Source organism: Vanessa tameamea, chromosome 4 (assembly GCF_037043105.1).
Source record: "Vanessa tameamea isolate UH-Manoa-2023 chromosome 4, ilVanTame1 primary haplotype, whole genome shotgun sequence".
NCBI classification, from domain to species: Eukaryota; Metazoa; Arthropoda; class Insecta; order Lepidoptera; family Nymphalidae; genus Vanessa; species Vanessa tameamea.
In genome coordinates this window covers 13,239,198-13,265,861 of record NC_087312.1, presented here as the reverse complement: position 1 = coordinate 13,265,861, position 26,664 = coordinate 13,239,198, and the positions used below count along the sequence as shown (strand labels likewise).

General features: G+C 45.1%; 1 protein-coding gene across 2 annotated transcripts; it reads right to left on the bottom strand.

Moving 5' to 3' along the window:
• Positions 1–411: 411 nt before the first annotated feature.
• On the bottom strand, positions 412–26,605 carry Tweek (tweek). 2 transcript variants are annotated; one of them, XM_064220608.1, is made up of 55 exons: positions 26,452–26,605; positions 26,139–26,362; positions 25,060–25,203; positions 19,613–24,748; positions 19,396–19,541; positions 18,826–19,325; positions 18,568–18,748; positions 18,322–18,483; positions 18,108–18,233; positions 17,899–18,004; positions 17,357–17,413; positions 15,627–15,719; positions 15,502–15,528; positions 15,021–15,163; positions 14,749–14,926; positions 14,515–14,673; positions 14,217–14,428; positions 13,825–13,948; positions 13,469–13,678; positions 12,918–13,080; positions 12,715–12,843; positions 12,458–12,625; positions 12,168–12,345; positions 11,911–12,084; positions 11,594–11,740; positions 11,302–11,431; positions 11,064–11,194; positions 10,817–10,939; positions 10,602–10,745; positions 10,374–10,473; positions 10,086–10,303; positions 9,525–9,629; positions 8,729–8,993; positions 8,543–8,659; positions 8,375–8,454; positions 8,056–8,279; positions 7,699–7,839; positions 7,455–7,618; positions 7,244–7,391; positions 7,010–7,174; positions 6,798–6,939; positions 6,415–6,649; positions 6,127–6,340; positions 5,679–5,938; positions 5,459–5,603; positions 5,292–5,374; positions 4,785–5,202; positions 4,493–4,701; positions 3,496–3,678; positions 3,263–3,415; positions 2,995–3,192; positions 2,519–2,704; positions 2,234–2,364; positions 2,071–2,162; positions 412–1,992 (listed from the first exon to the last, which is right to left on the bottom strand). In XM_064220608.1, coding segments are annotated over exons 1-55 (14,010 nt in total). In that variant the 5' UTR covers positions 26,454–26,605; the 3' UTR covers positions 412–1,775. The 2 variants fall into 2 exon arrangements, with proteins under 2 accessions (XP_064076678.1, XP_064076679.1); XM_064220609.1 differs by lacking the exon at positions 15,502–15,528.
• Between the last annotated feature and the right edge of the window lie 59 nt (positions 26,606–26,664).

The following is a 26,664-nucleotide window of genomic DNA, read 5'->3' as shown; positions in this document are numbered from 1 at the left end:
ATAATAACACAAACATTTTGAATTGATTACTCTAATGATATGTTATTTTTTATGATATAGATTGACGGATAATGTTGAAGGGTGAGTGAGCAAGTAAATACATGCTCAAGGGACATAACATCTTCCCAAAGTTGGTGGCGCATTGGCGATCTAAGGAAAGTTTAATATTTAACAGCACCTTTGTCTATGTACGGTGGTGACCACTTACCATCATACTATAAAAAAATGTATAAAATATTTTCAGCATCAACCTAATTGTCGTTCAACTTCGTTCGTTCATCTTCGACATATATATTTGGCAAATCATTTACACACTATTCAAAAATCTACTTTGCCCCATTTAGCACCAAATATATAAAGCATACCAAAAAAACGTTTGGTTTAAACGTTTTTGTTAAAATAATACAAGAATTATAGTTAATATACTTTTATTCGTATCACATTCATTATTTACAAATCACGTTCCGTAATAAAATATATCAAATACATAATATAAGTCTGGCGTTACAGACGTTCCTTTATTCCCACATCGAGATAAAATATCCAACTACGACGCTGCTCATTGTGACGGAGGACGAAGAGTTCAATGTCGATCAATTATTAAAAAAATTATATATAATAAAATTCAAATATTGTAAAATTATTATAAAACTTTTATCATATTGTGTGTATTTATTAAATAATTAATTATTTTTTTAAATCTTGATAATGAAATTCTAATATACAGTAATAAATATCAATATAATCAAATTTTTGGTCATTTTTGATAACAGTTTTGTTTCCTTTACCCGCCCATTATTTAATTATCATTATTGAATAAATTACATTGAAATATATGATTATTTAATATTTAAGATATTTATAATTCGAAAATCGCGCTACTATATTAACAACACCTACCGCGCTACCTGACGTTGCAAAGTGGCCCTTATTTATAATGGAATAAGTTCTATGTAGGCCTCGTCCACTATCCATCTATTCCTAAACCCAATACAATAACTACTAAACTAACAGTCAATAGTGATCACAATGAAAACACTTCTACAAAATTATACACTTTCAAATCTATGAAGTACAGTCAGCGACATTAATATGCATAGAAAAAATTCAATATTATAATATTATGTTCATTGTAAGTTGTATTAAATTAATCCGAATTGATATGTGCATACTCACGGCTGACTGTACATTCAAAATAATAATTACATAATCGAATAACACGCACTTTGTACTTAAATAATATATTTAAAAAAAAACACGCGATGCTATTCGCGGTACTTACAATAAATACTTCCTAAAATAAATCACTCTAAATGAAAGAAAGTCTTCGAATGTGTAAGAATCGGCGGTAAGTTAATGAGTGCTGAAATCAAATAGGGAAAAAAATAAACATTAAATAATATCGACTACACCTTGTAAGCGTTGTTTAGCGGGTGCTTAGTTACACACAGTTATCTCTTTCTAACATTATTCATTTTACATTCGAAAGAAGAAGGCACGGCATTGTTTAACTAGTCACCCTTAAATAACATTTGTTGATTAACCAAAACGTATGGAAGAAAGTATTTTAAATTTCACTAAGACTTGATCGTAATATTTAAGATTTCATATCAAATATTGCAGTATAATCTGTATTTAGACTAAATATTATAGTGATGCAAGGGAGGGTTTATTTCTATGTCTGATTCGATCTAAAAGTAGTTGAATTAGCATTCATAATATAATTGAATTGCAACAAAAACACTTTTGACTACGTTCGAGTTATCTACGCTCGGTTACTGATACATAGCGTGTCCCGGGTGCGCGGCGGGCCGGTGCGGCACGAGCGCCACGAGGCGGCGCAGCACGAGCGCCAGCAGGCGGTCGGCGGGGTCCAGCGCGCCGCGCTGCAGCCACTTCGGGATCGTGGTGCGCGCGTGGCTGAAGCCCAGCTTCTGCAGGATGTAGTCCACGCCGTACGGCTCGATGGACTTGCCGGCCCACGACAGCAGTCTGAAAGGCGGCCCGAGGGTTCAGTACGCCCGATCGCGGCGGCGGAGCGGGTGTCGCGCGGCGGGTGACCGTTCGTACCGCACGGTGGGCTCGAGGTGCCACGTGAGGCAGCGGTAGTCGCGGTAGTCCTGCGGCGGCTGCGCGTCGGCCGCGCCCGCTCGGCCCGGCATCTGCGGGCATCGGACCAGCTCAGCTCGTGCGCTCGGGTGGCGGCGCGTATCGCACGGGTGGGCCCACTTACGAATCGCTCCTTCTCCTTGATGTACGAGGAGATGAGGTCGTGCAGGAAGAGGAAGGCCTCCGCGTCCACCGACACGAAGATGTGGTCCTCGAACTCCGTGATGAAACTACACTCCACTATCGGTTTTTCGTCTGAGGATATGTTTGTAAAGAATATAGGATTATTTTCATTGTTAATTTTACAAAACATCCGGGTTACTTAAATTGACTTTATATTTAAATTCGACAAAAAATAAAATGAAAGTATTAGTAATAATTCCAAGTATTTTGTTTTCGGTCCGTTTACCGCGCTCGGTGGGCGGCTGCGCGTCCTGCAGGTGGCTGGTGCGCAGGTGCATCTGCAGCGCCGGCAGCGCGAAGATGACCTCCCGCGCGTGGCGCTCGGCCGGCTTGCTGGCGGTGGCGCCGGCGCTGCCGGTGCTGCCCGTCGTGCCCGTGTTCTCCCGCTCCAGCGACGGGAACTGGTCGATGGCTGCGAGCCCGATCGCATATTTAGTATCACGTGTGACCACGTAGCGAGGTCATTATTACATATAATATACATTTTACTACTTCTTCTAGGCCTCGATGGTCGATCGGGGCCTTATTAGAACGGAACGAGCAGTGATTTTTGTATGCTATTTTGTGTTCTTAATCTATCTCGTGCTCAGTCGTAGAGGAAAACATCGCGACAAAACCTACACGCGTCGGACAATAGTCGCTACTAGTGCAACAGTGGAGGAGGAAGCGAGTAAGCGAGTAAGCGAGTGGGCGAGTACTGACCGTCGATCTCGCTGTCGGCGAAGGCGTAGTGGAACCACTCGTGCAGCGTCTTGAACTGCGGCGGGAACAGCACGGTGCGCGAGATGCGGCACACGGTGGCCAGCGACTGGTGGCCGCCCGCGCCGCCCGCGCCCGCGCCCCCCGCGCCCAGGCTGGCCGTGAGCGACTGCACCGCCCGCGTGCGCGCGCCGCGCCCCGCTGCGCACTCGCCGCGTTAGCATCGCCCTCGGCGCTACGCTTACCCCGACGTGCGCTCAGTCCGACTCACCCTCCTCGTTCTCGATCTGCTGCGCCTCGGTGGCGAAGCTGATGCAGGGGTCCTTGAGGCTGAAGAGCGCCCACGACTTCGCCTTCAGGCTGTTGCCGTGGAAGCACGCCAGCGAGATGTTCGAGCCTTGCAGCTCCAGGGTTCCGCCCAGGACTGGAACGTTGAGGTGAGGTGTACGGTTTGTACGACGTAGTTCAGTGTATAAAAAGACACGCAGATTATCGAGTACTGACCGTGCGTGTTAGGAGCCGCCGACACTAGGCGCAGCACCCGCTGCCAGTGCCGGTGGTGTCGTAGCTCGCCTGTGCCTGTACCTGTGCTAGTACCTGCGCCTGCGCTTGTACCTGCGCCTGCGCCTGGACCTGTACCCGTGCCGGCACCCGCGCCCGCACCTGCGCCTGCAGCTGCACTCGCTTCTGCATAATATACTATTAATTGAAACCTAAGAACTGCGAATATGTGTTTTTTTATATTTTATATGAAATATGTTATACTTAATGTAATTAATTATTCAGTCCTGATGTACCATGCCCGAATTAAACTAAGAAGGCGTTTTCTGATTTATATGGCATTCTAAATGATAATATATGGCATTCTAAAACGAAACACAAAAAATCAAATACATTAATTTGAACCAATAATTCATAAATTCTTAACCTAAACTAACGCCGGCTGATGTTAAAGGGGACTGCTCGGGCAGCACGTGGGCGGGACGTCCAGCGCTCGCTCCACTCAGTGATTCCCGGTACTATTTATGGCTTTGTGCGAATGCATGTGTATGACACAAACATGAACCTTTGCCGATTATGTATTTATTTTACTTTAATGTAAATATGTAAGTATGTACTATCTACGTACTAGTGTACTTATCAAATGGTGTTTTGCTTTGTTTTGAGTTCCGTATGAACTCAAAACAAAGTAAATAGTATAGTATTTTGTTAGATTTTTTCGTCTATTTCTTTATTCGATAATTGTATCAGCATTAATCGTTGTTTCATTTAATGTGATGACGTCGTCTCCACTTTTTATACTTGAGACTTTTCTGGAACAGACGACAATGCTGCCACAAAACTTGGAAACGAATGGGTACTTATTGAAGTAATTCACCAAACTTACAATAATCATCATTACTGAATCGAAAATAATCTTTTTAAATTAACAAAAATTTGAACATTGATTTACGGAGAGATAATGATAAAATTATAGGGAACGCGGGTAAGGAACACTCACGGTCTTTCCGGTCGCGCGAGGGCCGCGCCCCGGGCGCATGCGCCGAGTGCAGCGACGAAAACACGCGTTTCCCGGACTTGAACTGTTGCGTGAAAAACTCCTCGAGCTTCAGCTGCATCTTCAGCAGCTCCGGCGTCGTGCTGCGGCTCATCAGGATCTGCAGCTGCTGCCAGGTCAGCGTGCCGTGCGCGATGATCGTCGCCGGACGACTGGAGGAGGAACCGTGGAGGAGGGTCAGTGAACGGGCCGCGACCGGGAGCGGGCAGCGGCACGGCGCCGGCGAGGCACTCACCCGGGCGGCGCGTGGCGCCAGCGGTCGCGCAGCGCGGCCTGCGGGCGGCTGAGGCGCGCCAGCAGCGCCGGCGCGCCCATGTAGTCGAGGCGCAGCTCGAGCGCGGCCAGGCGCAGCGCGGCCACGTGCGCGGGCGGCTCCTGCTGCAGCAGCGCGTGCAGGCGCGCGCCCGACAGCGCGAAGGAGCCGCCCACGATGCCGCCGCGCGCCTCGAGCGCCGCGCCGCCCAGCGCCAGGCGGCCGGCCACGGAGCGGCGCCGCGCGCTGCCGATGCTGAGGCGGCCGCGCGCGCCCAGCGAGCGCGACTGCCAGCTGACGTTGCCCATGACGTTCCCCATGTTCATGTGCACGTTGAGGCGCTCGAAGTTCACCGCGAACAGGACCAGCGTCTCCCACGCCGCGACCTCGGCCTTGCTCTCTGCTGGCCGCGGGCGTGAGATAAATTGCCATATAGAGATAAGAAACATTTCAGTCCGAGAGGGCGCCGTGACTCTTTATTTTCCTTACCCTTAGGTTTCTGAGAATCGTTCGTTTTAGTTTTTTCACGTTGGGGTAGCACCGGAGACAGGGGCGCGTTGTTACTTGACGTTCTGATTTGAATAAACAATATTTTTTACAAATATAACTTATATCATTGTTGTTTGTGAAGGCAACACCGAACGATCCGTACGTACCCCGACTGTGGTCGCTGTAAGCTGACGTCCCCCAGGAACAGTCTGCGCACAATGCTGCGGCGGTACCACGCCTTAGGGAAAGCCAGAATTTCGCTCAGCCGCCGCATGTCGTATTTGAACCACGCCGACCCCACGTCTACGATCGCTGCAACGCAAATGTTGTCCATGTATTCATAAATATAATAAATTAAAAAAAAAAAACAAAACGAATTAAACTTACTCGAAAACCTGACAGTGGCCTTGGACTGGTCGTGATCCGTCTGGAAGTCGAGTTTCCTGAAGCGCGAGAGGTGGAACTTGACGAACTCGACGTTAACGGACAGCGAGTCTTTGCGCTCGGTGTCGGCCAGCGGCGACCACTGCGCCTCCTTGAGGCTGGACTTCTTGCCGCCGTAGGGGTGGAAAATGTATACCGAGAAGTCGGCCAGGCAGCCCGTCACACTCAGCCCGCCCATCGCGATCGCTGGTTCGGCCGTCTCTCTGCAATTAACCACCATTAGTATAACTTTATAATGGTCTAATATAATAAAGAACTTCTCTTTTGAGACGATCGATTATTGCCTAGACTGACAATACAAATATATCGGCCAGATTTATATACTCTGAATACATTATATACATGGAATGTTAGTGAAAAAAATAGTAGCGTATTTAATTTTCACACTCACTCATCGCCGGCTCGTTTGGAACTGAAGACGATCTGCAGGCTGGGCAGCTGCAGCAGGCACTCGACGCGCGAGGCGGGCAGGCAGCTGAAGCGGAAGGCGGACGGGCGCGTGTGGAAGTGCACGATGACGTCCACGGGGAACGACGCGTACACGTACTGGCCGTACGTGCCGCCCTCCGCCTCGCCCTCCGCCGCTCCCTCCGCCGCGCCGCGCGCTGGGACAGGGGACACTTACACTCTCCGTCGAGGCTCCCGTCGTGCTATTGCCACGAGCCGGTGTCCAACTCACCTGGCATGGGAGGGGTGAACGATGCTTTCGTCGGAATCGGCTCGAGGGTCTGCTCGAGGAACTCCAGGATGTGCGGGCTGATGATGGTCTCTTCGGGTATGCTCTGCAGCGTGATCCAGGCGAACAGGGCCGCCTTCTTCGTCCCCACTTTCCGCACGTTCGGGTTCAGCGGCATCGTGGGTATCGTCTGCGGAGAGACGGACTCCTCTGGGAGGGTCTTCGATTCGTAGTGCACCTGCTCAGAGTAATGACGATTTTGATGATGAAGATAATGAGTATATTTTGAACAGCAATTTTAGCAATTTAAAAAAATATAACCTAAAATGTTCAATATGCCTCGATTAGTACTTTTGACCTAAAGCGGTACGAGGGCGCGCACTGACCTTGAGCTGCAGGCCGGGCACCTGGAACACGGTGAGGTCGGGCGGCGGCGGCAGGCGGGCGCGCCGCGCGTCCAGCCCGCCCGACGCCGAGCGGCCCACGCGCGACCGACTGCCGCTGTGGCTGCTGCCGCCGCTGCCGCCGCTGCGGGCACGAGCACCGTTAGTCGCGAGCCTCCCACCGGCCACCTCACGGGACTGCCTGGACTACTGACATTTTCATCTCGTCCTCCCGGGAGATATCCTTGGTGTGCAGCACGCACTTGCCGCTGTTGATGTGCACCTTGACGTCGAGCTCGAAGTCTATGTTGGGCTCGGCGGTCTTGGTCTTGGTCTGCTTGCTCTCGGGCTGGCTCGGGCCCGGAGCGTCCGGGGGCGTCCTACGAACGAGCGACGTATGAGATCCGGAGGAGCGGGACCGCGGGCGCCGCGACGTCCTCGATACGCACGTCTGCGGGGGCGGGTCGCGCTCGTGCGGCGGCCAGGGCGCCGGCAGGCTGCTCTGGCGCTGCACGCCGCCCGAGAAGGTGACGCGCGCGCCGGGCCGCGGCTCCCCGCGCGCCGCGCGCAGCGACGCCGAGCGCGACGGGCCCGCGCCTGCGCAGAGAACGCGTCAGAGCCGGCGCGGCTCGCGTGGGCGTGGCTCGGCCGCGCGCTTACCGGCGAGCGGGTCGCTGTCGGCGGAGCTCCAGGAGGCGCCCTCGATGATGTCCGCGAGCCGCGTGTCGTCGTCGGCCAGCAGCAGCGTCTCGCCGGACTCGCCCACCGCGCTCGACATGCCCAGCGACCCCAGCGGCTCGGACGCACTGTACGAATTGAAACGTCTTTTAGAGATTGTAGATTTGGAGCCACCCGTACCGAAGGGACGGGTGTCGGATCCTAGGCGCCGCGAGTGTGCACTGACTGATCGAAGTCTATGTGGGGCTCGGCGGGCGGGGCGGGCGCGGACACGAAGGAGCGACTGCGGTTGGAGCCGAGGCCCAGCTTGCCCTTCGTGATGGAGCTCGCGCGTACGCTCTGACGACGCAGCTTTTGTATCATGTCCCTGTAACGAATTGTTTTATGGTATGAGAAGTATATTTTCAACACTTAGCGAAATATAGTCACGTTTTATTATAAGATTATACACAAAGAGTCAAAGTCAAAAATCTTTATTCAATATAGAAGTGTTTACACTTGCTTATTGATAGTCAAAAATCTACCACTCAGAGTACTCAGAGAGCTGATGCAGATTAAATTCAACATGAAAATTCGTAATCACCTCCGGAAATCCTTAAACACGAGCGCCTCCAGGTCGTGCAGGCGCCTCAGCTCGTACTCCACCGTGCTGTGGCTGGCGCCCAGTGCGCGCAGGTCGTTGATGATCTTGGCCTGCTCCGTCATCTCCTTCTCGATTAGCTTGGACCGCTTCTTGGCGTCAATGCTCGGGTCGAACACGAACGACGGAAGGTGATCCGTATATTTGCGACGGAACACAATGCTTTCCTGTTCGAAATTATATATTATTTAGTCGATTGATCGGCCTTATTGAGTGAGCTTTAATTGAATAAGACTTTTTATTATAAGTCCTAATAATATACCTGAGAGTCTTTGCTGTTATCCGCTTCATCGTCCAAGTCACTTTCGTAATCCATTTTCAGAGGATCTTCCTCCTCGAAACCTATAATGTGATAATATTAGCATCCTAATTTATTCAACGCATTTCTCATTGCAAATTCAAATAAGAGCCATGAACATCATTAAATTACCAGTCAACATAGTCAGAGTGTGTCCGAGTGCCGACAACTGCTTGCCAACATTCACGTCCAAGTGTATATCCACGCCTTCCATTTGCCACGATACGTTCAGGAACCATTTTGCGTTTTCTGAAAGAGAAAATCTTTGAAACATCCCTTCCTCATTTGTATTCGATGCACCTAGAACGAGGAGCCCACCGTTGTGCTTGGCCGCCGTTGTCCTGCTGCAGACCTCGTAGGTGCCCTCGGATACGCAGCACACGTTGATGCAGGCCTCGCCGGGGTCGGGCTTCCAGTCGTCGAGCGAGGCCTCGAAGTCGTCGGCGAAACGCAGACAGAGGCCCACGAAGCGGCCCTTGCTGACGAGCGAGCCCGAGCTGCAGGCAGAGATGCTGGTGCTCTCCAGGGTCACCACCACCGCGCCGCGAGACTCCGCCTCGTAGCAGCCGCGGCCCCACGACGACTGCGCCGATACCACAAAATTTTGGAAAAGGGTAACTGTTGAGTTTCTTGCGGTTCTCCTAAGTAGAATCTACTGTCCGACTGAATTCAACATTGTAACGATGCTTTTATAAGCAAACTTAAGAGTATATTGATTTAGATTTTTGATATATTAAGGTTTTTTATTGTTTTTCATTGATGTTGCCTTTTCATTAATTCGTTTTTTTTTTCCCCTATGTTCAAAGTGTCCTTTAATGAACATGACGATAAGTTACGAATTGATTTTGGGAATAGTCTGTATTGGTACCTTCGGTCATTATTAATAATAATTAGTTTACTCGTTGACCAAACAGATTACATATACATGTTTACAGTCCACTAACTACAGTCCACTAACGCGTAATAGCTACACGTCCTTTAATTTAAAAAATCACCTGTCGATCAAAAATAAACCTTATATCATAAACACTCATAGTAAAACTAACAACCGTAATAATTCCTAAATAATAACAGTAACAGGCACAGATAAAATTATTCACAACTTGTATCTTACCAGTGGCAGCTGGTTGAGAGGCAGACAGATGCCGATCTCGTCGACATTGAGTTGTAAGAATAGAGTGCTGAGATGCGGCGGCGAAATGTTCGAACTCAATTGTACCTTGTGGAGAGAAATAAGAATTCAATTTTGAGTGTATTAATATTATTGTTTTCATTCATATACGAATTATATTTAAATATATTGGTATTGTTTTATTCATATAGTGTATAACATAATAAACATAACATAATCAGCCTGTAAATTTCCCACTGCTGGGCTAAGGCCTCCTCTCCCGTTGAGGAGACGGTATGGAGCATATTCCACCACGCTGCTCCAATGCGGGTTGGTGGAATACACATGTGGCAGAATTTCGTTGAAATTAGACACATGCAGGTTTCCTCACGATGTTTTCCTTCACCGCCGAGCACGAGATGAATTATAAACACAAATTAAGCACATGAAAATTCAGTGGTGCCTGCCTGGGTTTGAACCCGAAATCATCGGTTAAGATGCACGCGTTCTAACCACTGTTGACAACTTAAAATTCCAAAAATTTGTTAATTAGCACATCGTTACCTTTTCGAACACCTGCTGCGTAGCCGTGAGCACTTCCTTGTTCAGGCTCATTCGTTTCTCGTTCCAGTACTCGTACGCGTTTTTATAGTTTAGCCAGACGAGGATCGCCTTGTCCACGGCCACGGGCTGTATGTATATGAGCGGACGCTTTAACGTAATCAGGACTACTTCCTTATCCTCCTCGCAAACTATTTCGTCTTGGAAAGCGTTTCGCATCGCTGAAAACATTTAAATAAAGTTATTTATCTATACTTTTAGGGTATCGAGAGTGAATCTTCCCGCAATTACCTATTCTGGTGTTGAAGAAAGCATACTGTTGGAATTCCGGCTCGGCTTCCTCGAACATAGCGTTCCTTATAAGTTGTCCTAGGCTGAGGTTCACGTCGACCTGTGAAACAATTTATCGCATTGCACTGAATAACAAATACAAAACTCAGTGAAAAATAAGAAAGAGAACAGGTCGGCCAGTGACACGGGCAATCGAACGGGAACAAGGAATCGAATGTCAAGCCAGACCTGCGCGCGCGCGAACAGGCGCAGGCCGTGCGGGCCGGCGGGCTGCGGCACGTTCTGCACGCGGTTGGACAGCTCCAGCTCCACGGCGCCCGTCTCCAGCCGCACGGCCGAGTTGCTGGGCGTCGTCGCCGTCAGCTGGATGCGCTGAGGGGGGAGGTGGCACAGTGGTCAAGCAGGCAGTTCTGAGTACTACCGATGTTAATGGCGATGTTTACCTTTATTCTGATCAGAAGGGAGAACAGCATCCTGTTAAAGGCAGACGAAGATACTTCTTCCTCGTTCCACAGCGGCACCGGTTTTTCCCCGCCGTACACTTTTTGTACCACTTCATTGACCTCCTAAGATTGTGAAAAAATAAGGTAACAGACGTAATCATAATTTGTATTATCGATAAATTAGTTTTATCGACATCAATGTGTATCAAAAAATAATCATAGATCAATTATTAAAATATATAAGCACCTTCATAAAAACTTTTTGTACGAAAACCAGATGATTCAACAGGTCCGTGGAGAGCGTGTGCTCGAAGAGGCCGATGTCGGCCGTCGCCGACAAGTAGCGCCCCGCGCGCAGCACCACGCCCTCCGGCGCCGCTAGGCATCGGAAACGAACCTCAGAAACCACCACGACCACTCGTCGGGGATCATTTTGAATAAAGTTAGTGGATCAAGTTTAGATATAGATTAGCCCGCAAAGTCACCTCTGGCGTCGGCCGTGTCGGCGGAGTCTGCGTCGCTGCGCTCCTGCGGGTCGCAGTCCAACACGCGCGCCCGACACGACACGGCGGGCAGCGCCACCGACGCCGCCGCGGGGATGTTGGCCTCCGTCACCTGCCGGGAGACGGATGAACTTCCGGTGTCTCAAAATGTGCCCATTTAGTCGGTAGGCTGGGGCGATATTCAATAAACGAGGCAATCAATTCGGTTTCGGTCGCTTGAAGATATCAAACAGTAAATAAGTCGAGTCGGTATAGTCTTTCCGAAGGAACCGACCTGCAGCTTGGTGACGAAGCTGAGCGAGTGGTGCGGCAGCTCCACCGTGAAGTGCGCGCGGCCCGCCGTCACGCCCGCGCTCTGCACGCGCTCCATCTTGTACTGCGCCTGCAGCGACGGCAGCAGCGCCGCCGTCACGCTCAGGCTCTGCGACACGGGTCGACCGGACTCGTATTGTTAGTGCCAAAGGAATGCATTGTAACGACGACGCCGAATACGTCGAGGTAGCTCGATGTCCGGGTGAGAAAATAGGCATATGAGAAACTGAATTTCGAGTGAGAAGATTTCAAGAGAATTGAAAGTGGACGGACGCGTACCTGCAGTACGAGCGAGAACTGCAGCTGCAGCGGCTGCAGCAGCGGGTCGGGTCGCAGCGCGGCGGCGGGCGGCGGGCGCGGCGCGGGCGGCGGGCTGCCGTCGTCGTCGTCGTCGCCCGCCGCGCCCGCCGCGCCGCGCGACATGCGCGACGACGTGCGCGTCACGCCCAGCTCCTGCGGACGCAGGGATCGCTCATTTCGTATGTATACTTCATACGCGGAGAGCGCCGGAGGACCCGCGGAGTAGTTTCACCCACCTGCAGCGTGGACGACAGCTGTTTGCTGGAGCGCGTCATGACGCCGTGCAGCGCCACGGGGTGCTGCGGGAGGTCCACGCGCACGCCGCCGATGGCAGCCAGCGCCGTTGCACCCAGCCGCCCTCCCTCCCACGCGTACAGCGCCTGCGACTTGCCCACGCTCACCCGCACCACCGTCCTGGGGGGACGAACTCCGAGGTCAGTGTCTATTCGATTTCATTAGTGTAAGTGTGTGTAAGGACCTACCATCGGTCTAATTAGTGTAAAAATATTGTAGGAATAATACGAACTGATGATTGGGTGCCGTTCCTTCGAGCAGCACGATAGCAGTGCGGCCAAGATTTCCGTTCAGCGACCACTGGCGTGCACGAGACGCCGACAGCGAAGCCTGGAGCGACGTGATCTCCGCCTCGAGCTTCAACCCCGACAAGGAGGCCAACAGGCGCGTGCGATGGATTCTGAGCATATTACACTTTTCGTAAAGTTCTGATAACATTTGAATTCGGTCGAACGTCGAGTCGTAAATTCTGGGTAACAAACGAGATACCTGGCGACGCCGACCACGACGATACCCATGCCAGTGGCGCTGGACGAGGAGTTGCTGGCGTTCTGCTCGCGCGAGCTCGGCCGCGCCCGACCGCGGTACGCCTCGGGCAGCTCCGTCGACACGGAGAACCTGCAACCGGCGAGCGGGGCGTCACGAGCCGGGCGGGTGCGGGCGGGGCGGCGGGCGGGGCGCGGCGGCCGTACCTGTGCGTGATGGTGTCGGCGTCGGGCATGTTGGCGTACAGGTCGAGCAGCAGGTACACGGTGCGCCAGCAGCGCGGCGCCAGCTGCCCGCGGGGCGGCGGCGGCTCGGGCGCGCTGGCCGCGAACATGGGCGTGTGCGCGCCCTCGCTCAGCGAGCTGTAGCCTGTGGACGATCAGCGCGGCTCAAGTAACAATTCAGTAGTCAAGTAAGTAAAATGACTAATTGTTCAAGTGATTAAGTAAGTAGAAATTAAAATCAATTTAAAGAGTGAAGAATCTGATAAAGACGGTAGATGGTTACAATAAGATGAACGAAAAACGTAAGCGCCATGAAATTCCTGGCGCTTACAAGATATGTATCTCTCTGTAAGCGACCTAGCGCTGTATGTTTTAATAGTTCGAAATATATAAGAAGACATAATAAAGATTTATAACCGCAGCAAAACTTTAGTACAACTAAAGTTCTCTTACTATTTTTTAAAATATATTTACTACTATATTTTAAATATTTCCATTCAGATTATTTAGTAGCTACATAAAGATATACTGACCGAGTTTTCCTTTAACGGTCTTGCCGGTGGAGCGCAGCTTCTGCGCGAAGGACTGCGGGCGCGGCCTGGGCGGGGGGGGCGTGCCCTTGTCGGAGCCCGGCACGGGCGGCTCGGGCGCCACCGACAGCTCCCACTTGGGCTCCAGCGTGGCGTACTGGCTGTCCTTGTCCAGGGATGACATGCTCACGACGTTTTCCGGGAAGTCGGACACTGAGGAGACAACGTAGTGGTATTTTTCGATAAAATACGCGTGCTATAAAAACTATGTTTTCGTATCTATTTATATTCATTTAGTTATTTACTGTTGATATTAACAATAAAAAAAACTATATTAATCTATCAGTAAAGAATTATACCAGAAGGATGTTTGTCGTGACGGCGCGAAGAGTTGGTCTGCGTGCGAAGCTCGCTCTGCGTGTCCTTCACGTTCTGGTACATGTTGCTGATCTGATGCAGCAGCCGCAGCAGTGGCATGTTCACCTGCACGGAAACATACAAGATAAAAAAAACTGTAAACGATAGCATACAAAATGATTTATTGTAGGTACTGAATTCAAAACCAGAATTGTATTCGATGATTTTTTAAGTAATGGCTTTAAGCCACACGGCTTTTTTTTAAATATCAGATGTTCATATATTATATCTACTTCTGTGAGCTCGACGACTTATCCCTTTCTGTTACGGATAACCATGTCGATGGTTATCACATATAATCAGATAAACCTATATGTTGCCGTGCGAGACCCACCTGTTGCGATATAAAGCGAATACTGATGTTGAAATTGAGCATGGTGCTGATGTGTTTCTTGAGTTGCCCGCGCGATATGTACAGAACGTTCTGCCGCTGGATGAGGTCGTCCACCGCCATGTCCGCTACTTTTTTCAAGTCCACGTCGATAGATATCTTCTCGCAAAGAAATGCGGGAGTTTCCGAAGGTATGTCCACGTGCGGATGATTCGCTGAATAAAAATAAAGAAGCATTAGTTTAACGTCTGTTGCTCTTTCGGTCAACAATAAAATGAATCTCGTATACAATACGCCATACCCTTGCCTTTGCTATTCTGATGTCTTCGATCGCGGGCTAACTCTCCCACCACGATATCGATGCGGAACATGTCCACCCATGCTAGGAGAGACAGTTTCGAGCCCAGGGAATCTAGGCCCGAACCGGCCTCGGCACCGACGCCCTTAACCTTCGATTCACCTGTAACCACAGTGTTGTGAACGAAGTGATCGGATAATACGTAAGGGTGGAATGCGAGCACAGTTCAGTTCGTACCGTGCGCCACCTGGTGCGGAGACACGCCCAGCGCGGACAGGAAGGGCTGGAACACCAGGTGCGCGTCCAGCAGCATGAGCGAGCCCTGCAGCGGGTACAGGCTGCAGTTGGGCATGGCGGCCGACACGGCGCGACCGGGCATCTTCGGCGGCATCATATGCTTCTTGCTCTTCGGTTCCTGGCGGGGAATCATCGCGGATCGAATCGAGTATCGGATAAAATGAAACTGACATTATAAGCCGGCGTCGCGAGGGGAAGTATCGCGCTCTCACCACTTTGATCGGCTCCTGTTTGGCCATCCACTGGTAGAGATCCTCGCGGGCGCGGTCGTTGGCGATGTTGTCGTGGCTGCCCTGGGAGTACAGCGATGGGTTCGAGCCCACTGTCGGCAGGTCCTCTTTCAACGTTCCGTAATCTATTATTGCAATAAAACCATTTAAGATAACGAACGTCAGTTTTACTAGTTATTTAATTTGTTATAGACAACTAGAAAACATGAACTCTCATTAGGCACCCGTTTTTAAGAAAATAGAGGCCGAACTTTGGAAGGGTTCTACTCTAAAGGTATATCATCCACAACATAAACTACCGCAAAACAGCGCTCATTTTTCTATTCTGTATATGTAGCTTATGTTAATCAGTGTAATTGCACGAACGCACGCACGCAAACTTGAATATTAGTGCACTGACATGCTGATGGCGATGACAAGGACCAGTCAGTTCATGGTTCTTAGATAGTATGTGACCACTTACCGTCAAAGTTCTCATCTGATCTGCTTTCTTGTTATCCATGAAAAATTTTCTCATTATAGATAAAGTTATATATATTATATTACTAAATATTTGATTACTTTTTATAATTTTCATAATATACTCACTGGCAATGGCGTCGTCTTGGAATGGCGTTTTCCTCGTGGAGAAAGGTAGCGATGGAAAAACTAGGCTCGCACGACTGCTCTGTGCCGCTCGCACTGTTGATTATTTCGTTTCATATAACTTACAATAAAAGAATTTGTAATAAGGAACTTTTGTATTGCCGTTTGCTTTTTTGAAATTAAAATAGGAAAATTTGTTAGAGATACCAGTAATATATTATTTACGATAAAACTTGTCGAAAAAACGAGTCAAGTGATTTGATGAATTTGTTATGCATGACAGATATTACTAAAAAAAATGTTAAAAATTCTTAAAATGAAAAATATTTTAATGTGTGGTGTATAAAAAGTGCAATATTTCAATGCATTAATTTGACATGGACTAAAATCTACAACAAGCGGATTACTAAAATTATCAATATAATTTATATAATTTGAAGAATTAAAAATATCCATAACGTGCATTTACTTACTTAAATGGGTTTATATAGAATAAAAATAAAACTTGCGAAAGTAAAGAAACCAAAAAGTTCGAAAACAGATCGCACCATGAATGAGCACATACAACGTTGAAAAAGATATATTTAAAATTATTAATATTAACGAATCTGGACTGGAACACAAATGAAACGTAAACATAGACAATAGATCTATTAATTATCGAAGGCGCACCGCTCCAGGCTGATTCATCGGTGCGCATTAGTATGAGATATTAGACACTCGGGGTTACTAGATATCTTAATGAGCGTGAGATTACTAATGTAATCTCACGCTCATTAAGTAGTAAGAATGAAGACAGCAGAAAAAATAAAATTACATTATATTTGATAATGCATACCGAAAGTATTTAACATGGAGTGGACGCGCCTTGGAGTGAACAGATCTATACAGATAAGGAACACGTAGAAGAGGTTGCCTTATCGCTAAGACAGCGATCTCTTTCAGGCAATCTTAAGGTAGAGAAGAAAATACAAGGACCGCAAATTCCTATATTCTTATAAATTTTTCGTAATTTATAGAGCTATGCTCGATATGTTTCAAGAATACAGGTTGATTGAACGGACGTAACAAAATCCTATAGCTTAATAAATGACCAAAATGATTCCAGATTAGTTAATAATAATAATAATGAACGAAGAAGGTTAAAAAAAACGTTACATTTAATAAAGTAACAAAACATTATTAATGCTATTATTTGCATTAACAAAGTTCAATTAAAATAAATCGATGATGACTCAGGATGTAACCAAAAATAGAAGGTATAAGGATACAAGATTTCACAGACAAAACGAAAAACATCGTTTATAAAAGTTTACTCGCAAAACGTGCAAGTTTAGCGGCCTGTATCCACCAAAGCGGATTCCGACGAAGATGTTTGCAGTATGATGTGTAGCCCATTTCAATGGTAGGAGGTGTAATAAATATAAAATTTGACTTTGAATTGACATAAGATCAGTGGTCGAGATCGGAACTATGTTATATTATGGAAAAAAGCCATTTTGCCATGTCGGCAAAGTTACTATCGAAACTGTTACGGTAATGTTAGTAGTTAAGTTCAATAGTTATGTAACATAAATAGAGATATATGGTTTATTTATATTTCCTGTTTATGACATCCTTTCTCCCGCCGTCTCCGGCTATCCAATTCGGTGGATACAGGTCCTAAGCGTATCGTCATAGCAAAACAACACTCATATAAACCATAATGCACAGGATGAACAAAGCGTACGAACCGGACGGAGGCGTGGACGGGTACGAGTGCGGGCGAGCGGCGGGCGTCGGCGCGCTCGCTTCACAGACCAATATGTATTAGTATGTTTAAGAAACGATTTTTATTTATATGCATTTATTTCATTACATATAATAGCATATTATACGGCATATTGACAATAACGTTATTGGTATCTAATACTATCGTCTGTATAAACGTAAAGCCCTGATTATTTATTATTATTAATTTACCTGATATTTTATCAATACAAGTATACAGGTCGCTCCGTAGAACTTAACTTAAATATATTTAAATACTAAACTTATTAGATAGCTTTATGTATACTTTATAAAGTATTCCGACGACTTCGGTGTATTTCAAAATATAAGCCTCAGCTTCAGCCGCCCGCGCTCACGCTGTATCCAAATGCATTTGTTTCTTAATTCATTTACAGGTACTAATAGCTTGTTCGTGCATAATCTGTGCGTTGTATTTTATTATACGTAATATGACACTCTGAAAGTCAACTATAATTGCAGGTTTTACTGGAAAAAAATAACTCACCAGGAATTTGATTGGTAAGGTTGTCCACGTCCATGTTCAATAAAAGGCAGTTCTCGTCAAGCGCCTCGTTGTCGAACTGATACTCTTGCCAACCCTCTACAGAATCCTGAACGAGTAAATATTTCAGAAATTATTATTACACTTCTTTATGACTTACAATTAAGCATATCCTTGAAGCGAAAAACATTTAAACATTCTTGGTACCATACCTCGAGCAAATCTGGCAAAGCGAAAGTAACGTTGAGTGGTCTCATAACTTTGCTCTTGTAATTGTGCTCCAAAAGAAGCGGAGTATACAGAATATTTTTCCACTGTCTGGTGAGAACTATCACTCCCTGGAATCAGATCAATCCAATAAAATATTTATTAATCGAAGGCACTCACAGAGGCAGCCAGCCCATAACCACAAACAAATGTCGTCACCTGGCGCAGCGTGGACAGCGAGGGCAGGTGCCGCTCGGCCAGGTCGGCCTGCACGGCGGCCGCGTCGGCCTGCAGCGCGTACCGCAGCAGCACGGCGCACAGCTGCAGCGACGGCTCCTCGCGCAGCTGCTTGGCCATCGGCGTGTGGCGCCCGTAGCGACTCTGCGGACAGCGGGCGGACAGCGGGCGGTCAGCGGGCGGTCAGCGCGGGCGCAGGCGGCGGGGGCGGAGGCGCCGGCGACTCACCTTGGGCGGCGTGTGGTCGGGCGCGCGGTCCAGCGCCGACGCCATGAGGCTGGCGGCCGTGGCGGCGAGGCGGCGCGCGCGCGCGCGGTACAGCGCCACCACGCGGATGCCGAGCCGGTTGCACGGGTTCATCCACGCGTTGATGGCGGGCGACGCGGTGCTCAGCAGGTTCCAATCTAGTCTGGCGTTCGAAAGAATGACGTTTTATCGGGATTTCCTTTGTGAACCGCGTCGCCGGCGTATACTTGCGGTTATTACCTCGTGTAATCGATCTTCTTCGTGATGGGGGTCCTCGGTGGTGCGGCGAAGTTGAACCAGACCACTTTGAAGTCTATCGAGCACGACGACGTGTTGCCGCCGTCCTTGACGGGCACGACGGTGGTGGTGCTGTCGTTGGTGGGGTCGTCGGGCGCGGGCGTGGTGGGCTCGGGCGCGACGGGCGGCACGGGCGGCGGCTGGGCGCTGCTCAGGTTGGGAGTGCTGGGCTTGGAGTTGGATTCTCTTTTTCGAAATAGCTCCTCGATTCCTGAATTGCGTAATCCTTTCGACTTCTCCTTGTCGGGTTTCGATTCCTCTGCGGATTTGACGGATTCGCGGCAGCTTTCGCTATCGGTTCGTTGTTGTTTTTTGTCTTCGTTCGGTTTATGAGACTGTGAATGTTTCGATACCTTAATAGAAACACCTTCAATACCACATTCGAACATAATGTATCCGATGGAGTTCTCTTTTTGACCCTCCGTTGCTCCATTTTGACAACCCTGTAATAACAGCACTTTTTTAATAGTATTTTATTGAAATGTTAAATAAAACTTTGTCGCGAATCCTTACCATATTATCACATCCTTTTCCACACGAGTCTCCTCTGATAAATTTAAATGAGACTTTTGAATGTTGACAAGGAATACCGGTAATAGTGGCATCTTTTAATTGTGATGACTCATTACGAATACGACGCAACTGCCCGTGGACTTTTCCTGTAAGACATAATTTACTGTACCTAATGATTTCTCACAAAATTCCATTCCGAATTAATAGTCATACATACCAATGTTTAATTTAATTGTCGTATCCTCGCACTGTTGTTGCGACGTCTCTATAAAGACCGGTTCTCCCTTTTCCGGCCCTCGTTTTCTTCCTGAGGATTGCGTTGAGATTAACGCGCGTGGTCCTTTCATAATGCCAAATGACTTCTTGCTACCCAGCGCTCGAAGGGTCGGTCTATAGTACAGTTGCACTGATTCTAGAGTTTTCTTTGTGCTGATATATTTGGCTACTATATTTTCCACAGATACACCAAATAGCGAAACACAAGTCAAATCTTGTATGTTATCAAGTGCAGAAAATGATATCATGTCTTCGACGACAGAAGACTGAATGAAAATGATATTAACTTTAGGTACTGTGACCGTGGCTTGGAGTTGATCGCACACGGTCTCTTCGTATATATTAGAATGCGCTATCGTCGCAAGTTTGCATTTGTCATCTTTCTCCATTACTATACTAGACCCATTAGTAGCTTGCATTTGGGGTAACCAGTTTAGTACATACTGTTTTTGTTTCAATACGTTCGACGATTCCACTGATGAAATACAAAGTAAACGCAAATGGTTTATAACAGTTATGGGGTGGATGTTTGCTAATACTGGCGTCAAAGATTCAACGAACTTTTGAGTGCTTTCTAAGACCAGCGGTGTTAGCATTACGTCGACCTCACCGCGCAATTTCACGAATAGGCCGTTTTTGCTATCACTCGTCGTTGTTATTGTAGATGTACTACTTTTATCCGTTGTGTTTTCTTGATTATCTTGTACGTTCTGTTGTAAATCCCACCACGCTTGTGGATAAGGATGTGATTTAATTTGAGAGTTGAAATGTGACGGTAAATTTGAATAAGGGCCATGTTGATTTTGATTAGTATGAACGTCTTTCTTTGATATTAATTTCAATGACTGCACTTTACCCACGTGTTCAAAAGTTGGAAGATACTTTTGGCCAACGTATACCAAGGAGCCATCTTCAGCTCTCTTAAATAGCGGCAATGTGAATACGTCACTGCCACTCGGCAAGGAACAGGTTGACCAATTACAACATCTATACTGCGGCAAATTGTTTATATAACTCGACATAAGTAAAGGAGAATCTACAATGGGCTTATTGGTTTGCATATGAAGATTGACTAGTGTCATATCTTCTTGAGAAGATATAGCAGATATGAATGAAGTTGATGACACCGATCCACTCTCTGAGTCAGGCTGAACGCCTGCACTTAAATTGCTTATTGTGTCGTGACCATCGACTATTTCTGACCTGTGTCCGATGTTTAACCATTTTTCACTATTGCCATCTCCGATTCCATACGAAGTGTGTTCTTTGGGATTACTCCGTCGACTACCGAAAGAATGTTTTAAACTTGATGAACGACTAGGGAACATATCTTCATCTGCTGAAAAAAATGCTTCTGAATGATTTTCGCTTGTAATCGATATGGTTCGCTGGACTTCCGGTACCATAGCATCTTCTTGCGGAGGTTGTGAATTGAGCGAGTAATGAGAGTCGGATACTGCTACACTTCTTGGTGGTACTCTGGGTACTACAAATTGATCAATGTCGGGTTGAACAGGTCTTTTAACATTAATATTTGAACATTCCTTTAAACCACAGCTGAGAGCTAGTTTCGAATCAGAAACGCTGCTTTCCATCTGGGGTACATTTAAAACAGTTTTATTAAGTTTAGAGTCGCTGTCAATTTTTGAACTACCCAGAGGAACTGTAGAATCTACTAGACGAGCGTATGGAACATCACTTTTTGTACTTGATACTAAAACATTATTGCTGCCTTTACTCATGCTCGTATAAGAAAACCTTCGAGTGAGGCTTCTTCTGTCTATGCTTTGCGGCGATTTGCTAAGATTTTGCGGCAAAGGTGATGGGATCAAAGTTGATACATTTGTCGGTTGCAAACAAACATTTAAATTATTATATGGTGGTGTATGGAAAACCAACTGTCCAGGATGAAGTAAGCTTTGACCGTAACCATATTCTCCAGGAGACGTTTCAATTACGTTGAATACAGCTATGTTTATTCCTTCGAGTAAGTCCGAAGAACTTGGCTTTAAAAAGTTGGCACCATTTCTATTTGAACCGAAAAATTTACAACCTCCAATACATCCGCACTGGGTACCTTTACCTTCACTTGGCCACAAGAACCACAATCTTTTAAACTTTTCGTCATGTAATTTTAAAAACTTTTGCTGGACAAGGTGTAAATTTTTTGGACTTTGTGGTAATGATGAAGCAGCTTCTATGAGTAAAGGACCCAAAGACATCGATCCCACTCCTACCCAATTTTCATTTTCTGGTACTTTGTTTGCTTGACTTCCGTTGCTTCCACTGGAGTGGTGATGAGTATTAGCTTGCATGTTGGTCTGTGTATAAAGTGCAAGTTTAATATTTGGCAAAAGTCCAGTGATGCCGGTTCCAAATCCAGACCCATGTAAATTACAAAATGATAATCTAATCGGTGATATCCACGTTTGAAGAGTTGTATTTGTGTCGGCGACGTAAATATCGATGAGATCAATAGCGACCCGAATCATCCTATATTTTATTTCATTCGGAGTGGGACAGCGATATTTAAGTGCTAGGTCTGTTTCTGGACATAAAACATTATTTAGTCCATGGTGGCATTGTTTAGCGGTGTTAGGAGGCGTCAGTTCATTTTCGTTATCACTAATAAGAAGTAAAAATGTTTCAAGTGATGAAATAATTTGATAAAGCTGTGGTAATGTCAGTCGCCCAGTCAATTGACCCAATTGCAGTTCCATCATCCAAGCATACTCAATTGTTTCTTCTTCGACGGATCTATTAGTGTCACTAAAAAAACCATTTCCTCTCAGCTGGAACGATGAAAGCATTAGATGTCCTTGTTGAAGAGCGTTTGAACTATTAATCCCATTCGAATTAGATCGTGAAGGGTTGTTTGAGGAAATCAATATCGATGGACTTAACAAGAGCTGGAGTTTAGTCTCACGAAAACTTTTATCCATTTCAAAACCGAATCTTTCAATTAATATCACAGGACAGGGTGGCTCATTTTCACTACAATTTTTAACCAGGTGTGCTTGTATATCATGAATTATAATTGACACGGTAACGTCTAATGGGCGACAACGGCGTGGATCGAAAGGGCCCTTGCTGGAATCACTCGAGTCATCAATTGATATCTCATGTTGATTTATACTACTTCTATCATTTAACTTCGTAGGGTTTTCACTGGACCAATAATATGTTTCCATATTAGGTGTTTTTTGCATGTCTGTAAATGATTGGTCTTCTCCAAAAATATTTTCCAGTAAGTTTATGAAACTTGTGATTATAGTGCCGTAGGCAAGTAAGATAGACGGCCCTACCTCAAGTTCAACACTCACTTTATCTGGGGTAAGAGTTGTACGATCAAAGTTGTTCCCATCTAAAGCCCAATTTATTTGAGGTTGCTTTCTCATTCGGGGTATTCTCATTGGTGATAATAGTATTTCTTCCTTTTCCGGTGTTGTAATATCCGCTTGTGGCTCTGGTCCCAGAGGTGGTATAGGATGGTAATTGTATCGAACACTTAGTGCAACTATTGGAACAGACCAACAGTCTACCCAACCTTGACTTTTAACACATTTCCTACGCCACTTCGATGATTTTAATCTACATGGAATGAGCTTCATGTTTTTATCAATAGATAAGAGCAATAATCGTGATGTGTTGACTTCTGGCAAATAAAGACTCATATCAACAGCTTCACCTTGTACCCATATCTTTAGAGGAATGACATCTGGCAAGAAATCCGTAAAGGGTAAGTCGAAAGACAAATCCAGTAAGTCACCACAAAAAGCAACATGATTATTTTCTTGATTAGTTGAACTGCAATCTATCCAGTTGTATTGATTACTTACTGTGACCACTTCGCATTCTTTCAAAAGCAAAGATATTTTCCATGTGTAAGGGACAAAGTGTAATATATCTGGCCGAGCTTTGCTGGCCCAGTCATTAGTTAGATCTTGAAAGAAATCAATATGAGTGTAAACAAAGTGTGCAGTAGCTTTACATCCAGTCAAAGAAAGCTGCCAACATTGGTGATGATTCCATACAAGTGGATAATGACATTTGACTGTATATTCTAGAGTCTCACTTTCAGCTAAGCTCCTATATTGAAGACTAGTAGTCGCTTCCAAATGTAACAGCTGTCCAGTAATTTTTGTTGTATATCCATCTTGCAGTACGATCCATGGTAAAGTAACTTCAAGGTAAGACCCTGCTCCAATATTTATATGAACAGCATTGGTTTCTTTATTTTTTGTAAACAATATGTCTATTGTGGCTTCATTTAAAGTCGATAATCGAATATCGAAAGACTGCATCTGCCTTCTATCACCAGGTTTTGGCTGTGGAGTTACTTCCAAATTCTTGTAATTAGGAGGAAAAAAGAATTTAAATAAATGATCTCTTTGCCGGTCTGCCCAAGGACCATAACTAAAATCAGTTCCTTTACCACATTTAATATCCACACCCCAAATAGGTGGCGCCGATTCAACTATGTCACCATTCGCTAGCTGGAGTAACACAGGTTGTTCTGGCACTAAGCCAGGCTCATCCATATAGAAATAAACTTCCATGTAGTTAGAGCTCATAATGACAAATCCTTCTCCCATATATCTGGGTGGTTCATCTACCATAGCAGTATAATTTGGACTTGGTGCCAACATAACTTTGCAATTTTCAGCTTTCGCCTTTACAAAGTGCATTAGATGGTCTAAGCTTGATGCTGGTGGTTTTGTACTGTACATCAAGTGAGCCTCTTCTATACTGATTGATAATGTTGTTGGTACCAATCGATTTCCAAAAACAATACGTCCAGAACAAATATCAATTTTAATAACAGGTATAAGATCGCGCCATGTTCGGGCCATAGCTGCTTCGGATCGTACAGTATCTTGAGCTCGTCTTCGTTTTTCGTTTGCATCGTTCATGGCCTTGTCCCGATCGGCCGAATCGTCGTCGTCGTGTTGTTGTTTAATGTATGGATCAAGCCCAAAGGTTTTTTCGAGTTCAGCATACAGATCACATCGGTTGTAAAAATGTAATTCAAAGCCATTTAACATAATAGAGAGACGAGTATCCGAATGTGATAAATCTGGAAAAATACCATCAATAAGTTAGTTTTATATTAACTTTATAGTAATAAATTTACTGAAATGAATAGTCACTATATGCCACTGAATTTCTTTTATCCTATGTTTATAAAAAGAAAACATAGTGACTTAATCTGAATGTGTCATGCAAGAAACACATTTATGTATATCTTTAAACAGAGTAACATGTTAACTTCAGTTCCAAATCTGTTCAGAACAATCATGCTAATAACATTATTGCACAGTAGAGATATAATGAATAAAATAAATCAATCATTATCTTTTTATATCAAACTTATTATATATTGAATACCTTCAGCAACATCTTTTGGAACATAGGAACGCCACCATCTAAATATCAGGTAACCATCTTGAATGCGAAGAGTGTAATCATAATTTATGTAAACAATATCACGAAACATGATTTTGCCAGAGAGAGCATTAAGAGTAAAAGAACCTGTAATAAAACATTATCAATTATTTTTAAAGTATACATTATAATGAATTTTAAACTTATATTAAGTTAACATTTATCAAGTGTCTGTTTGTTCTTTTTTTAAACTTATGGCTAAATTAATAATCACTCAATAGTATTAAGTGTTGAAGAAATTAGGTTAAATTATTACAAAATTTTCTTATGTGGTACCACACAAGAAAAAGAAAAAGTGGAAAGTAAATTATATACTTGGAAGATGGCATAAACCCAGTCCACAGGTCAAGGATCACAGGTGAAGGTTAGGGAGCTGCATAATTTGACTAAAGTGGTATGGGTTTCCTATGGACTACTTACTCCTACGGACACATCTATCCTATGGACAAGCTATTAATAATCACTCAATTGGAATGAGAAGACCAAGAAAAAAACAAAATGTAACATGAACATAATAGACAAAATTCTTGTAAAATTCACAAATTAAAAATAAAAACAAGTGATAATCAAATCAAGTGTGTAATATTTGTGTTCTATATTTGTGCCGAATTTTTGTAACAAATTTAAATAATCTCTTTATTTTTCATAAATTCCATAATACATATATATTATACTATGTTCTTGAGTTTTAATTAAATTATAAAAATAATATTGAAATGGAAACATATTCTTGTTTAAGGATTTCATAAAATAAACTTCCTAAATAGACACAATTATGTCTTATTAGAGTATCGGAATATCGAAATTCGTATTTATTAAAACCTAGCAATTGATTAATTTAAATGTTCTTAATGTATTTGTTTCACTAAGTCTGATAACAAATGTTATTTGCTTAGATTATACTATATGACTGAAAGCTACAAATGTTTTTAATTTATATTGCAGATAGTGCTACTCAGAGCTCTTATAAGCTTGACTTCAAACATTGATTGTTTCTTAAATATATGATACTACTAACTTACCAATTTTAAAATTCTCATCTTGAAAGTAGAATTTATTAATCAATCTAGTTAGTATGTAGCCGAGAACACGACTATTGTAGTACGTTATATAAACTATCCACAGTATCGCTGATATTAGGGATACGAGCAGCAGCGCAAAATTTCGATCCATGGTGATCTCGGCGAAGTCCGTCGACGAGAAGTTCCATCCCTTCGCCACCGGATCGAGCGATCCGGTGTAATTCCTAAACATGAACCACAATAATAAACTCTTTATGTGTCATCATAGTTAATATAATAAACATCAATGGCATACGCAATACTATAGACTCACATTGTTAAGAGAATTTGTTTACTAGAATATTTCACATCGTTTATAAAGTATTGAAATCTCTAATAATTTGTACACAGTTAACATTTCCAGTTATTGTTTCTTTATCATATTATTTGCATTCACTTAATTACTCCGTTTTGACAGATCTATAGATCTCCCTACACTACGTACGTTTCATTTTACGAATAACACACTCATATAAGTTTCAAGCAG